The sequence below is a fragment of the Centrocercus urophasianus genome, unplaced genomic scaffold (genome assembly GCF_019232065.1).
Source record: "Centrocercus urophasianus isolate 14NV4802_14NV808 unplaced genomic scaffold, USGS_Curo_1.0 seq_24, whole genome shotgun sequence".
Lineage (NCBI taxonomy): Eukaryota > Metazoa > Chordata > Aves > Galliformes > Phasianidae > Centrocercus > Centrocercus urophasianus.
In genome coordinates, this window is record NW_024884800.1 from 12390952 (window position 1) to 12403429 (window position 12478).

At 44.7% G+C, this 12478-nt stretch overlaps 1 protein-coding gene across 3 annotated transcripts in view; it reads right to left on the reverse strand.

The window, feature by feature from the left end:
- The window catches only part of ZDHHC15 (zinc finger DHHC-type palmitoyltransferase 15), a 28655-nt gene extending 23174 nt beyond the window's left edge, over positions 1–5481 (reverse strand). Inside the window, exons 1-3 of one of the 3 annotated variants that reach the window (XM_042825078.1) lie at positions 3225–3348; positions 425–451; positions 92–177 (exon numbers count right to left, since the gene is read on the reverse strand). In XM_042825078.1, the coding sequence (XP_042681012.1) occupies positions 92–177; positions 425–451; positions 3225–3342 (231 nt within the window). In that variant the 5' untranslated portion in view covers positions 3343–3348. Of the gene's footprint in view, positions 1–91; positions 178–424; positions 452–3224; positions 3349–5315 lie in introns of those variants that run through there. The other 2 variants (XM_042825077.1, XM_042825079.1) reach the window with 2 other exon arrangements.
- Between the last annotated feature and the right edge of the window lie 6997 nt (positions 5482–12478).

Sequence of the window (12478 nt, forward strand, 5' to 3'; positions counted from 1 at the left end):
TAAGGAGAGAAATCTTGCAACCATTCAGTGGTGTTGATCAAGCAGCATAGCGCCCGTCACAGGAAGCTGGCCTGGAGATGTGCAACTATACCTGGCAGTGACTACTTTCTGCTGGATGATCATCAACACCGTGCTTTCCACAACTCCTCTGTAACTGTTTCAAGTACTGGGACATCTCTCAAGTGAAAACAAGAAAGAGTGAAAGGGCTTGCAGCCTTTTCATGTTGTTGTTCGTACACTGAGACTGAACAGGGGCATCTCCCACTGCATCCCAAAGTTACAGCACAACGATGTGCAACTACAGGCACGGAACGCTACAAAAGCATGTTAAGCTTGAGAACCATTGCTGGGTGCTCTGGTTTGTTGTTTTGTTTGTTTATTTGTTTTTTACACAAAGACTGAACTATAAATAAAACGTGCATACCTTTTTCTGCAGGGTTGCTGAGAGTAACTGAAAAAGAAAAAAACATGCTTACAGAGCGAATAGGAATCTCAGGTATGTTTGTGCCAAATGATGTTTCTAATTTTAAATATGTTTGTTTTAGAAAAACAACAACAACAAACAGTTCCATTTCAACAGAGCAGACAAGAAAAGTCTCACACTGAAAGCATCCCTAACAGTTGTTTGTTTACTCACAGATGACATCAGATGTTTCAGTCACTGTTACCTTTGCTGTATTTTCCCTTATTATAAAATAGATATAAATTTTGCATATATGGTGCCCTGCTGCTGACCAGATTAGCAGGTTCTTCCAGCACCTGCCCAAGTTGCACCTTCAGGTGTGCCCTTATCAGCCTGCTTCCTGCTAGCCTCAATCGTTCACAGTAAACCATGCTCCACTCAGTTCTGCATGAGCATAAATAAAAATGAGAAATTGCCTTGGCTCTGTTCAGTCAGCAGAGATGGAAAGATGGATGCCCTATAATGACACAACTGTTTCTATCACCCCTCCTAACAGACATTTCACAACTCTTCCTCTCTTGGCTGCAATCCTGACAGTCTCTGCTAGTAGAAGTACCTGGAGCAAGCAGCCATTTGTGCTGCACAGAGCCTACCAACACCAGTGGCCTCCTGGTGGGTCACTGTCCAAACTGAACAGAAAAGATATGGCTGTGGTGGCCACAGTGACCTTACAGAAGGAGGGTAAGGTCACCTTGCTGAACAGCAACTGACAGCACCTTCCTGGGCTGAGCCTTCACTCAGACCTTGCCAAGCTGGAAGTGATGGGGGATCACAGCCTTAGCTAACAAAAGTAGCTTTTCTCAAAACCATGCTAACAAACAATTTTAATCAGCAAGCTGTTTGACATATAAAAACGTAAACAAGAAGAAACAAAATATTTGCTGTGTACTGCACCATCAAGATACCTAGAAAATTTTAGCATTTCCTTTCACTTGTTGCAAATCAACCTCTGAAATGCACATGAGCTTTTCATAAATACTGCTTTGTTCCCTCCTGCAATCCATGTTGTAATAGCTGCACAGCCTTCCTAATTTGCTCAAGAAAAGAGCAAACTCCAAAGCAAAGACTGCATACAAGCTTTTATCCCAAGTTCTTGCTCTTACTGGTACAGCAACCACCAACCTGGCACAGAACCACAGTCCCCTCTGGAGTGTCAGCTGTTGCCCACACCAGTGGCTGAAGTTCCAATCCCAGTACTGTGAGCTACCTCAGGACAAAGAATAATAGAATCACTTGAGTTGGAAGGGAGCCCTAAAGGCCATCAGCCCAACATCCCAGCAATGAGCAGGGACACCTACAGCTCCATCTGGTGCTCAGAGCCCAGTCCAGCCTGACCTTGAGTGTCTCCAGGGATGGCGCACCACCACCTCCCTGGGCAACCTGTGCCAGTGCCTCACTGCTCTTACTGTAAAAAAACTCACTCTTATATCCAGCCTAAATCTCCCTTCTTTTAGTTTGAAACCATTTCCCCTTGTCCAATTACAAGAGACTCTGCTAAAGAGTCTGTCCCCTGCTTTCTTATAGTCCCCATTTAGAGACATCACTCCACACTTTTTCCAGCCCTCAGCACAACTAAAGATAAAGATCAAAAATTAAAACCACGTGGCTACCATATGCCTACAACTGCTAAAACAGCAACAGACAGTGTTCAGAACTTGGACAGAAAAGAAGTCCTGAGCACTGGTTGTCAGGTACCTGCACATGCCAAGAATCAAGGTTTGATTCCTAAAAGACTTCATTTACTCTTTTTGACTTCTGCAGAGATTACATCTGCACGTGCAAACGAAATGCCTGAGAATGACGAGGCAAAAGCAGACAAGTGAGGGCAGAGCAGCGGCTGCAAGATGTGACCCCAGGCCGCAGGCTGGGCTCCTGCCAGCCTAATGCGTATCTGCAGAATAACACAATCCCAATCCAAATCCCATCTAATTCAGCAGAGCCTTTTCTACCAGCTGCACTGCGACCCGGAGTCAAGCAGTGTTAAGCACTACTGCACTTCCACGGCACTGCAATCAGAGCGTCTTTCAACAGACCAGCAGCTTTTCTGATTTGTTTGTCCCACAGCCTGGCCAGCAGCTGCAGAGCTGCCGGGTACCTTCAGGCATCCGGGGAACCATTCCACGTGGATTTGGAAAGAAACGGCCAGCAATTGCAGAGATGCCACAGAATATCACGGAACATTAGGGGCTCTCACTCTACCGCTCGCTGAGACGGATCACAGAAGCTGCTCTTCGCCCGCTCCAAGAAGCAATAGGGCTGCCAAAGCAATAAGGGCTAACGGTGTGAGCCTGCCGTGCCACACCGGAAGCCGACACATCACAGCTTACGCTGTTGCTCCGGGAACCGGCGCTGGCATTTACCGGACTGACGGACCGGCAGAGCGCCGCCCGTGCTGCTCACAGCCGGGCTGCCGGGGGCGGGCAGAGGCCGCGGGGCGCCCCCCTCCCTCTCCCGCCCGCCGCCCAGGCCGCAGCGTGGCGCCCTTCGCTCTCCACCCGGTGCCCGCAGCCCGAGCTGCACTGCGCGGCCGGCGCCCACACCTGCTGCTGCTGCTGCCGCCGTGCGGCTCAAAGCGAACGCAGAAGGGGAGAAAAGCCAACTGTTTCGCCTGTGCTCCGCGCTGACCTGACCTGACCCGACCCGACCCGACCCGACCCGCCCCGCCGCGCCCGCGGCACCTGCACGGAGGCACCGGGCGGCTGAGCCCGAGGCCCGGCGCGGCCGCGCTCCCCCTCCCCCCGTCTCACGACCCGCCCCTCACTCAGGCACAGCTCGCAGACGTAGGCGTAGTAGGACCAGAGGACGACAAGGGTGATGATGAGGACGGGCACCCAGGCGAACGCCCGCTGGCAGCAGCGCAGCCCCCGCGACAGGGCCATCCTCGGCCCGCCCGCAGCGGGCACCGGCTGCGCGACGGCGCTCGGAGCTCGGCTGAGCGGCCTGGCGGCGGACGGGCGGGATTGGGCGCGGCGCGGCGCTATGGCGCCCCCTGCCGGCAGGAGCGGGCACCGAGCGGGGTGCGACGGCGCCTCCTCTGGAACGAGCCCGCGGGTGTGACCCAGCTGATCTGTCTCCACAGAACAGCTTTCTCACCACCGTGCGGGGCCGCTCACGCGGTACCAGTCGCAGTATCTACTTTCCTGCCTTAATTCAAGCCTTTCCGGGCACTCAGACTCGATATCCGCGCCTGGACCGTCCGTGGAGCTGAGCCGGCGTGCCCTCTGCAACCCGCTGACATTGGCGTTGGATGTCAAAAACAAAAGCACTGCTCCCTCGCCCGGCCTGCTGCACAGCCACCTCTTAACTCCCTTAGGATGCCTTGTCATTTCCGTATTCAGAATGTGTTCTGAATTAATGCTTCAATTAATTAAACTCATTATATTGCCCCCATTAAGGAAATTAGTTTTTCTACCAAGAGAGATTTATCTAACAGAATGTACCCTACCTAAAGCCCTGGTGTAATCTGCCATGCTTTCCAACCACCTCTTTTTCCTTTTTCCTTCTGAAGTTGTTCCGTGACTGCCTTTTTGCTGATACTGTATTGCCCTCACCAGATTTTCCCTCTTTTCAAGCATGAGTACTAAATTTACCATTCTCCTTCCAAAATCCACGTTTAATTATCAACTACAAATCCTCGGATCACATCCAGAATTACAAACAGTTTTTTCAATATTTTAAGATGGAGATGATCTACAACCTCCAATTTGGTCAATTAATTTGTCCAGTATCACAGACTTATAGAATCATTAAGGCTGGAAAGACCACTAAGATCACCCAGTCCAACCAAAAGCCCGTGCCTGTGGCTGCACTAGACCACGTCCCTCAGTGCCGCACCGCCATGCTTCTCGAACACCTCCAGGGATGGTGATTCCCCCACCTCCCTGGGCAGCCTGTTCCATTATCTCACCACTCTTTCTGAGAAGGTTTTCCTAACATCCAACCTGAACCTCTCAAGTAGCAAAGCGACAGCTACCTTAACCTCCTTCTCTACCCCACTCACAGTCTCTATGACCACTGTCCTTACCTAATCCAGACTACTAAACTTCTCTTTTAGTACAAATCCTGAACTCTACAGTATGTGTCCAAGCTTTCAGTGTGTGGACCAGCCTTTTGGAAAGCCCCTACTATAGCAAAAGCTATTTGGAGAGATCATAATGTACATTGGTCCAAGCTGCCTGAAGTGCTGAACACCAAATCTCAGACATCCAACAGACTTAGGTATAGGACCTAAGTAAAGTCAGTGGCAAGAGAAACTTCTTCCAGGGCACTTGGGAGGGGAATCAGGACACATACACGAGATGTTGCCCCACCCTTAGACACTCAAGGTCAGGCTGGATGGGCTCTGAGCATCTGATGGAGCTGTGGGTGTCCCTGCTCATTGGAGTGGGGTTGAACTGATGGCCTTCAAGGATCCATTCCAACTCAAACGGTTTTATAATTCTGTGTTCTGAGGACTTTGAGTTGGAAGATATGAATATCCCCTCGCCTCCTCCTTGTCCACACCACACTGAGTTGAGAAGCCAGGATTTTTTTTTTTTTTTTTAAACTAAGGGAAGGTTTAGGTTAGATATTAGGAGGAAGTTTTTCCACTCGGGGGTGATGACACACTGGAACAGGTTGCCCAAGGAGGATGTGGATGCCCCATCCCTGGAGGCATTCAAGGCCCAGCTGGATGTGGCTCTGGACACCACTGGTCTGGTGGTTGGTGACCCTGCACATAGCAGGGGGGTTGAAACTGGATGGGAATTCTTGTCCTTTTCAACCCAGGCCATTCTATGATTCTACGATTTTAACCAGCCATATATTTTAACAAAAGTAAGATTTAAAAAGTTTTTGTAAGCTAAATCCCTACCTGAGGTGATGCGCAGAATCCTTCTTCCTACAATTTCAGAACTACTGATCAGAAAGACAGAAGCACAGCACATCCATGGTACATTTTTCATGCATGTTTGTTTATAGAGCAGGAAGGCAACCTCTCCAACAGATAGCAGTGGAACTCTGCAAAAGGCAGCAGACATTTTCAGATAATACATCTGTAAATAAAGTTAAGACTGTTTTTTTTGTTCAGCATCCAGTTTTTCCTATGTGTTCTAAGATCCACATGGATTGTCTTCAAAATTCTTTTGTTTCATTGGGTTCCAGGGGAGACTTAGTCATATAAACACAAGCTCATCTGAGGTAAGAAATTCCCAAATAAAGCTCTCTCAAACAAAATAATCATGCGACCTTCAAATCAGGCAATTCTTACAATGCATTTTTTGCACATGTGGTTCAAAAGGTAGCTCCCCACTTGAAATTGCCAGCTGGATTTAGCTGTAAGTGGTATAAGGTACCTTGAGCCCTTTTCAGAAATCAACACTACAGATGTTATTCCACATAAACACTGAATGTGAAGTTGAGCTACAGCCAATTTTATAAAGCATAGAAAGTCCTCTTTGGATGCCCAGTATAACTATGCTCCATAGCAACTGGAGCAGTTGCAAATAGTTCAGCTTAAGAGAGTGGCTTAAGAAAATATGGGATTATCCTAAGTGATCTCTATAAGGATTCATTCTGACCAGGAGCTGTTTTCTGATAACACACATCACACAAGCCTGAAACAGAGAAGGAAAAACTTCTTCAGAGCTCAAAAAGCTGTGATTTCACCCACATGCATAACTAGACTATTGAAAACCACCGCCAAAAACCTAATCACTGAGTGAAGAAGATGAAACAAGTAAGAATAGCAGCTTTAGGGCAATTCAAATAAGTCTCATGACTTTGGCTTTTTCTCAAAAAAGAAAACCATAACTGTTTTGGGTGCTCAAAGAAAGGCTGTGGTGGTGACTCAGCAGTGCCACTGCCACGGCAGGCACCAGGAAATGTGCCCTTACAAAGGCCTGCCGTTCACAGACCAGATTAGACTGATACCAGCTAAAACAGCACTGGCTTTGTCAAAAAACTCCAAACCTAAAATACATCAGGAAAACATACAAGATCAGGAAACAAATGCCAGTTTTTATGATGTGCCTATCACAGAAAATTCTAAAGGATCACACCTCCCAGTTTCACCAAAATGCTGCCATTCGTATGAGAAAAAGCTCTAAGAAAACTACATATGGTAGAAAATCCTTAATTGTTTTGCCCTTTAGAAAATCATGACTGAAAAATGCAGTTTATATTCCCAGTGCTGGACATGAAATTGAGCACAGACTGCAGCAGGCATTTCAAAATGATTCTCAACTTCAGAAAATCAAAGCTGGTCAAGTGACTTTCACCACTTCTGACTTCGAAATCTTGCATAAGCTTGTAATATATGTAAGCCCTGCAGATATGGGGAAAGATAGCTTAAAAAGAAGTAACAAATAAAAATAAGCCAAGCCTAGTGTAGATCTCACTTTTTCAGCCTGGTTTGTGTGTGTAGTAAAAGGAGGTTTTTTTTATTGTCGGACATATTTATGTCCAGGTATATCACCCTCCACTTGTCAATGATAGGGATATCCAAGAACTTGGGATAAGCCGTGAACCAAAGGTGCCTGCTGAGAGTCCTGCATTGCCACCTCTCCTGGGGATCTGAAGAAGGCTTGAGGGCCCCAAAGCTGCCCATTTTATCACTTACTGTAGGAAAACACAGCAGCAATCCTTACCTTGATTGTATCTTGGACTACCACATGGAGTACTTGTAGGTACCTAGATAGATCTTACCATGAGCACTGCATCCAGTCTGATCAGATTTGGGCTGTAAGAACATAGAACTCAGCCCCAGCAGAATAGTTAGAATACTATTTTTCAGAAAAATGGAAATAAAACACTGATTACAGACAAAAAAAAAAACAAAACCAAAAACCCCAATCCAAACAGTTGGTCCAGAGCCAGGCCATACCAAGCTCTGTAGTTACCAATTAATATCCTGGCTGTCATCCGGACTGCTGTGTGTAGTGCTGCAGCATGACCCACAGCCCACACTGCACACACAGACAGCAGGGGGGTGCTGTAGCTGGAGTTTCTCGGTAGCCTTCCCGGTTTGTCTCAAACAGGCCAGAACTCAGCTGCTCCATCTGCCCGCTGCCATCTCAGGAAGTTCAAAGGAGTAATGGGCCAAAGAGTCAGGATTAGGGAATACCTTTTAAAAGAAAGATTACATGCAACTGAGCATCTCCAGACTTCGAAAGAGTTCCTGTTATTTTTACTGGTGACTTCTCAGAGAATCACATTTTATAAAAGCATTCCCTTCTTTTTCCCATTTCTCCAATTAGTCAGAGGGAGATAGTGAAAGTATAGTGAGGACTGATTGGCACTAATCGATCAGAGCTGCATTTTTTGCCATATTCAGCAGGAGCCCTTCACCATGTGTCCTAAGATTTACACATTAACAACCTCTCACTTCCTGGAAATCCCAGGAAAAACTATTTTCTGTTAGTTTTGGCAGGAATTTGCAGGAGTGTGATTCCTGCATTTAATACGGGTAAAGGAGGCAGTATGCATACAATACATTGACCCACATAATAAGGTAAAGCTTTACGATACAGTCTGCAGTTAATAAAGTAAATTGAGGAAACTGCTAGAAAGTACTCTCTCAATGTAAATCAGCAAACTCTGCTGAAGTGAACAGAGTCAAGGTCATGCATTCCAGCTTCAGGTCTCTCTATACAACTCTGGGACAGATTTTTTTTTAATTTTTATTTTTTGTTTTTTACAATCAGGGTGGTGAGGCTCTGGCACAGGTTGCCCAGAGAGGTGGTGGTGCCTCATCCCTGGAGACACTCAAGGTCAGGCTGGATGGAGCTCTGAGCACCTGATGGAGCTGGAGATGAGTAGGTGTCCCTGCTCACTGCATGGGGGTTGACCAAAGGACCTTTATAGGTTCCATCTAACTCCAACCATTCTGCTAGTCTATGACAACTATCCATCCTACCAATAACACTATAACCAAAGTGGGTTGACTTCCCCTGCCAGGTTTCCCAGCTTCCTCTGCATGGCATGGCACATGCCTCACCTTTGCATTGTGCCACTGCTCTCTGCACTACCAGCATCCTGCCCTCTTACATCTCCCATTCATCCCATCCCCCTTCAGCATTTAATCATAACTTGATATGGAAAGACAGGCAGGGTATATGGAGAATTAACAGGGTCTATCAGCCCAGATTGCAAGCAAAGCTGTTTCGAATATTAAAAAACTTTTAATTAGCACCAAGTAAAGAAGTGACCATTTGCAGCAAAATCTGTGCTGCCCTTAGAAACACAGTCATCTTGCTTGTAACTCAATAGGCAATCTGTAGAGCTTTTACCATTAGTTTGTACCATTAGAGGGAGCTGCAGTCCACACAATGCCGACCTGCGCATCGTCCGCCCGGGGCTTCTCCAGAGGGACGAGGAGGGACTTGGGGGTGCCTGCGCTGCTGAGCACACCAGATGGGTCACTGGGGATGAAACATCATTATCGTGTTTTGTCACATTTGCAGCCTTGCCCAACAGTTCTAAATATTTTCCCCACAACTGCTGTCTCCAGCTAATCTGGAGAGATTAGAAATCTGAATAAATACATTTATGCTATAGTTTGGGGTTAAAAAATAATAAATAAATTACCAAAAAATCACAGTACTGTAAGCATGACAATTCGTATTTTCCGAATTCTTTATTTTACACCCCAGGTAGCATCATTTTAATTAGAAAGCTGATAGCTATCATTCCATGCCTCTTAAGGGCAAAACCAAATTTCATTCTGCATACCAATAGCAAACCTCTTCCCCAGCCCCCTACAGTTATCAAACGAACCCCATGCTTTTATCACAGACATTTGACACTGGACACTGCCTTACTATGTTAGCTGGCAGTAGCAAGTCCACTAACCTAACTCAATGGATGGACTTCTTCTCTTGCAGAGGGGGCCCTTCCTCAGAGTGCACTTAGAGAAGAACAGATATGGAGCCCAGTACTGTCTTTGAACATGCCAACAGAAATGGGAGCATCAGAAATAAGGCTGCTTTGATCTTTGATCCTTAATGTCGATGCAGTTCTCATGCAAGTACAGGAGCAAGATACCAGTTTCTGGCTTCTAAAATAATTATAATTCTGTGATAAATGTATTTTTTAATCTATGCATTTTTTCAGCCAAACTCCATCATCTATTTTCCCTCTCACTACTGAACTTTGAAAGCAGATAGGCCCACTTGGAGTCAATTAATTATTTCCTTATCTTTTAAGACAGTATATTGTGGAATTTTGAGTCCTCTGATATGGTGAAGCTTCAGCAAAATGGAGTCCTTTTAACTGAGGTCAGTACCACCTTTTAAGAATGAGTTATAGGCAATTAGGCCATTCCTTGGAGCTTTGTTTGAAACCATAGGGATTCATCAGGTGTATATTCTCAGAGATGCACAGAGGAGAAAAGCATTTGTGTAAACTCACAAAGATTTTACAAACTGATTTTTTGCAGATCTTTGTACATGGCAGATACGACTTCAGACAGCATTGAGCATAGGCACAGGCAGGCAGCATGTGCCACGTGTAATGTTTTAATTTCCTGGTAGCAGGAATTCTTAGAGGCACAATAGTTGGTTTGTTTATTTTTCCTTCTCATCAGACCTTTTATTAACATTCTGTTAGATCTCTCGAATGCACCTGGTTTGTTGGTGACTGAGCATAATGGCATCTTTGCCCTGGGCTCTCGGAGACAGTGCATATGGATGGGGAAGGCAACAGATAATATGGATGCAAATTTCAAATTACTGCTTTTGTCCCCAAGGCAGCTAAAAAGGACAAATCTCAAGGAAACAGGGAGAATAGCACAAATGTGCTTTTGGTTCATACCGAAGATATAGACTTGAATACACTATTCATGGGCCTTGCAGAACAGAAATCATTTCAGCCTGAGGATATCTGTGCTCTCTTGATGGAAGTTTAGCACAGTGGCAGGTCATCAGAAACACTCTATTTACCAGCCAATGCTTGAAGAAAAGCACAGGATCAAGATAACAGAAACTCAACAACCAGGATTTCAAGTCTGATGAGCACAAATTAATGATAACTGGCCAATCAGCTCAAGGAGCAGTCAGTCAAAATTAATTGAAAGGGAAAAATTTTCAACATTCAAGTCAATGATCTCTTGCCTACTGAACCAGTCACGTGGAAAATGTAAACACTTTTCTATTTATTGAATTTTATCTTTTCTTTTTATGTAATTTTACCTTACTGCACTTTTTTTTTTTTTTAATGGTTTCATACTGATAAACCCTTAGATATAGCACAGAACTGATCTGGTGTGACCCCAGAAGCAAATTGGTATTCAACCCATGAAAGTAAAACACAACCTCAGCCTTCTGAGCTGGGAAGATTTATCAGGTTTTGCTCTTCCTGAAACAGAGTTCTCTTGAGCAGTAGTGTACATACTTCCCTAGCTAATTGCCCCACATCTTCCACTGCATTCAAGTACATGATAAATGCCAGTGCTGTAGAAACTCTCAAACATACTGCTACCCCCTCCACAAACTGCCAAGAGAGGCTTTGTAAGAAAAATGAGCTTCATTTTAAGGTATTTCTTAAAAACCAGTGCTGTAATTACTGACTTGGTGCGTTTTCCTACTCTTTTCTCCACTGATGCCCACCCACCTCTGGGAGGATGCTCCAGTCTCATTGGCATCTGATATTTCTTTCCAACTTCAGAACCTGTGTCAGTCTGGAAATCACTTTGAAGACAGAATTAATTAGATTGGATTGCTAGAATTAATACCACAATACCCTGGGAAGTCTGTTATTTGTTATCAGCTATAGAGCTCTTGCCAGGACACTGGAATTGTTTGTTTGTTTGTTTAAAAAAAAAAAGTCTACTTAAATGCTTGCCTCTCTAAAACTACAAATCCAAGGTATACAGAAGTATAATGGTCCTAGGAACTACTTGTGGTGCCTTCGTATTACAAGTAATGTATTAACTCTTAACTCAGAAAATAAATGAAAGAATCCCAAAGCATCTACTAATACATCCATTGTAACTCCTGAAACATGATTTAGCCAATGAATGTTCATACCCACATTTTTTCCTCTGTTAGCCCAGCTATGAGCTGTATATAATGGCATTGCAGACACACAGAAGATAACACACATCTTAGAATTAAGCACCTTGGGATTACTTTGTACATAGGACCAAATTCCTGATTTTACCTCAAGTCCTTTTCTCAGTTTCCTACCTGTAGCCCCACAGGAAATGCTGAACAGTTTGACTCCATCTCCAGAGCTTCAATTACATCTACAGGGCTTTTTCATCCTTACTGTCATTTATCCAAGTTATAATTATTTAACCCTTTAATCTCTTTTCAAAAGCCATTCCTTACTGTCTTTCTTACACAATGTTCCACCACCTCAGCAGTGAGAGGCACGCTGCACGTAACCGCAATGCGCGCAGGGAATCATTTTCCTGTGGTGGTCACCCAGAGACAGCAGTGACGAACAATCTGTTCACCCTGTCACTGATCTCCAAATAAACCTATTTCATATGAAAAGAGGACCTACGATTGTCACCTTTAATCGTCACTGTACAAAAAACAAGCGTAGTGCTTAAGCCTGCCTTTCACCGTCCCGCCAGATTTCTCTTGCTTTAGGCAAGTTCCAGCTAGTCTAGATTCTGTCTGCTGAGGATGGAATGGGTGTCATGAATTATAGCTGATGACCCTGAGAAAAATACAATTTATTGTCAATTGTCCATTATAATCTGTGGGAAAAACAAAATAATTTTCTTGAAATGCTGTGTGAAAAACAAGTTTTGGCCTCAAAATTTCGGAACATAATATAACCACTAGATTCATTCTTCTCTTGTAATGCCGAAGAGCCCCAGGAGTACTTATAAATATTGGCAGATTGAAGAAGGCAGTGTTTTGCCAGCTTTTTTTTTTTTCTGCTAGATTGTAGTTAATGTTTTTAACATAGTGATACATAACAACGCCCTTAGTGCTATTCCTTGGAACTTCATCCTGAAATGGTGTTTCAATTCACTTAGGTCCTAGGACATGAAGATCAGTTAGTAATACCACTGCTGAGAAATAG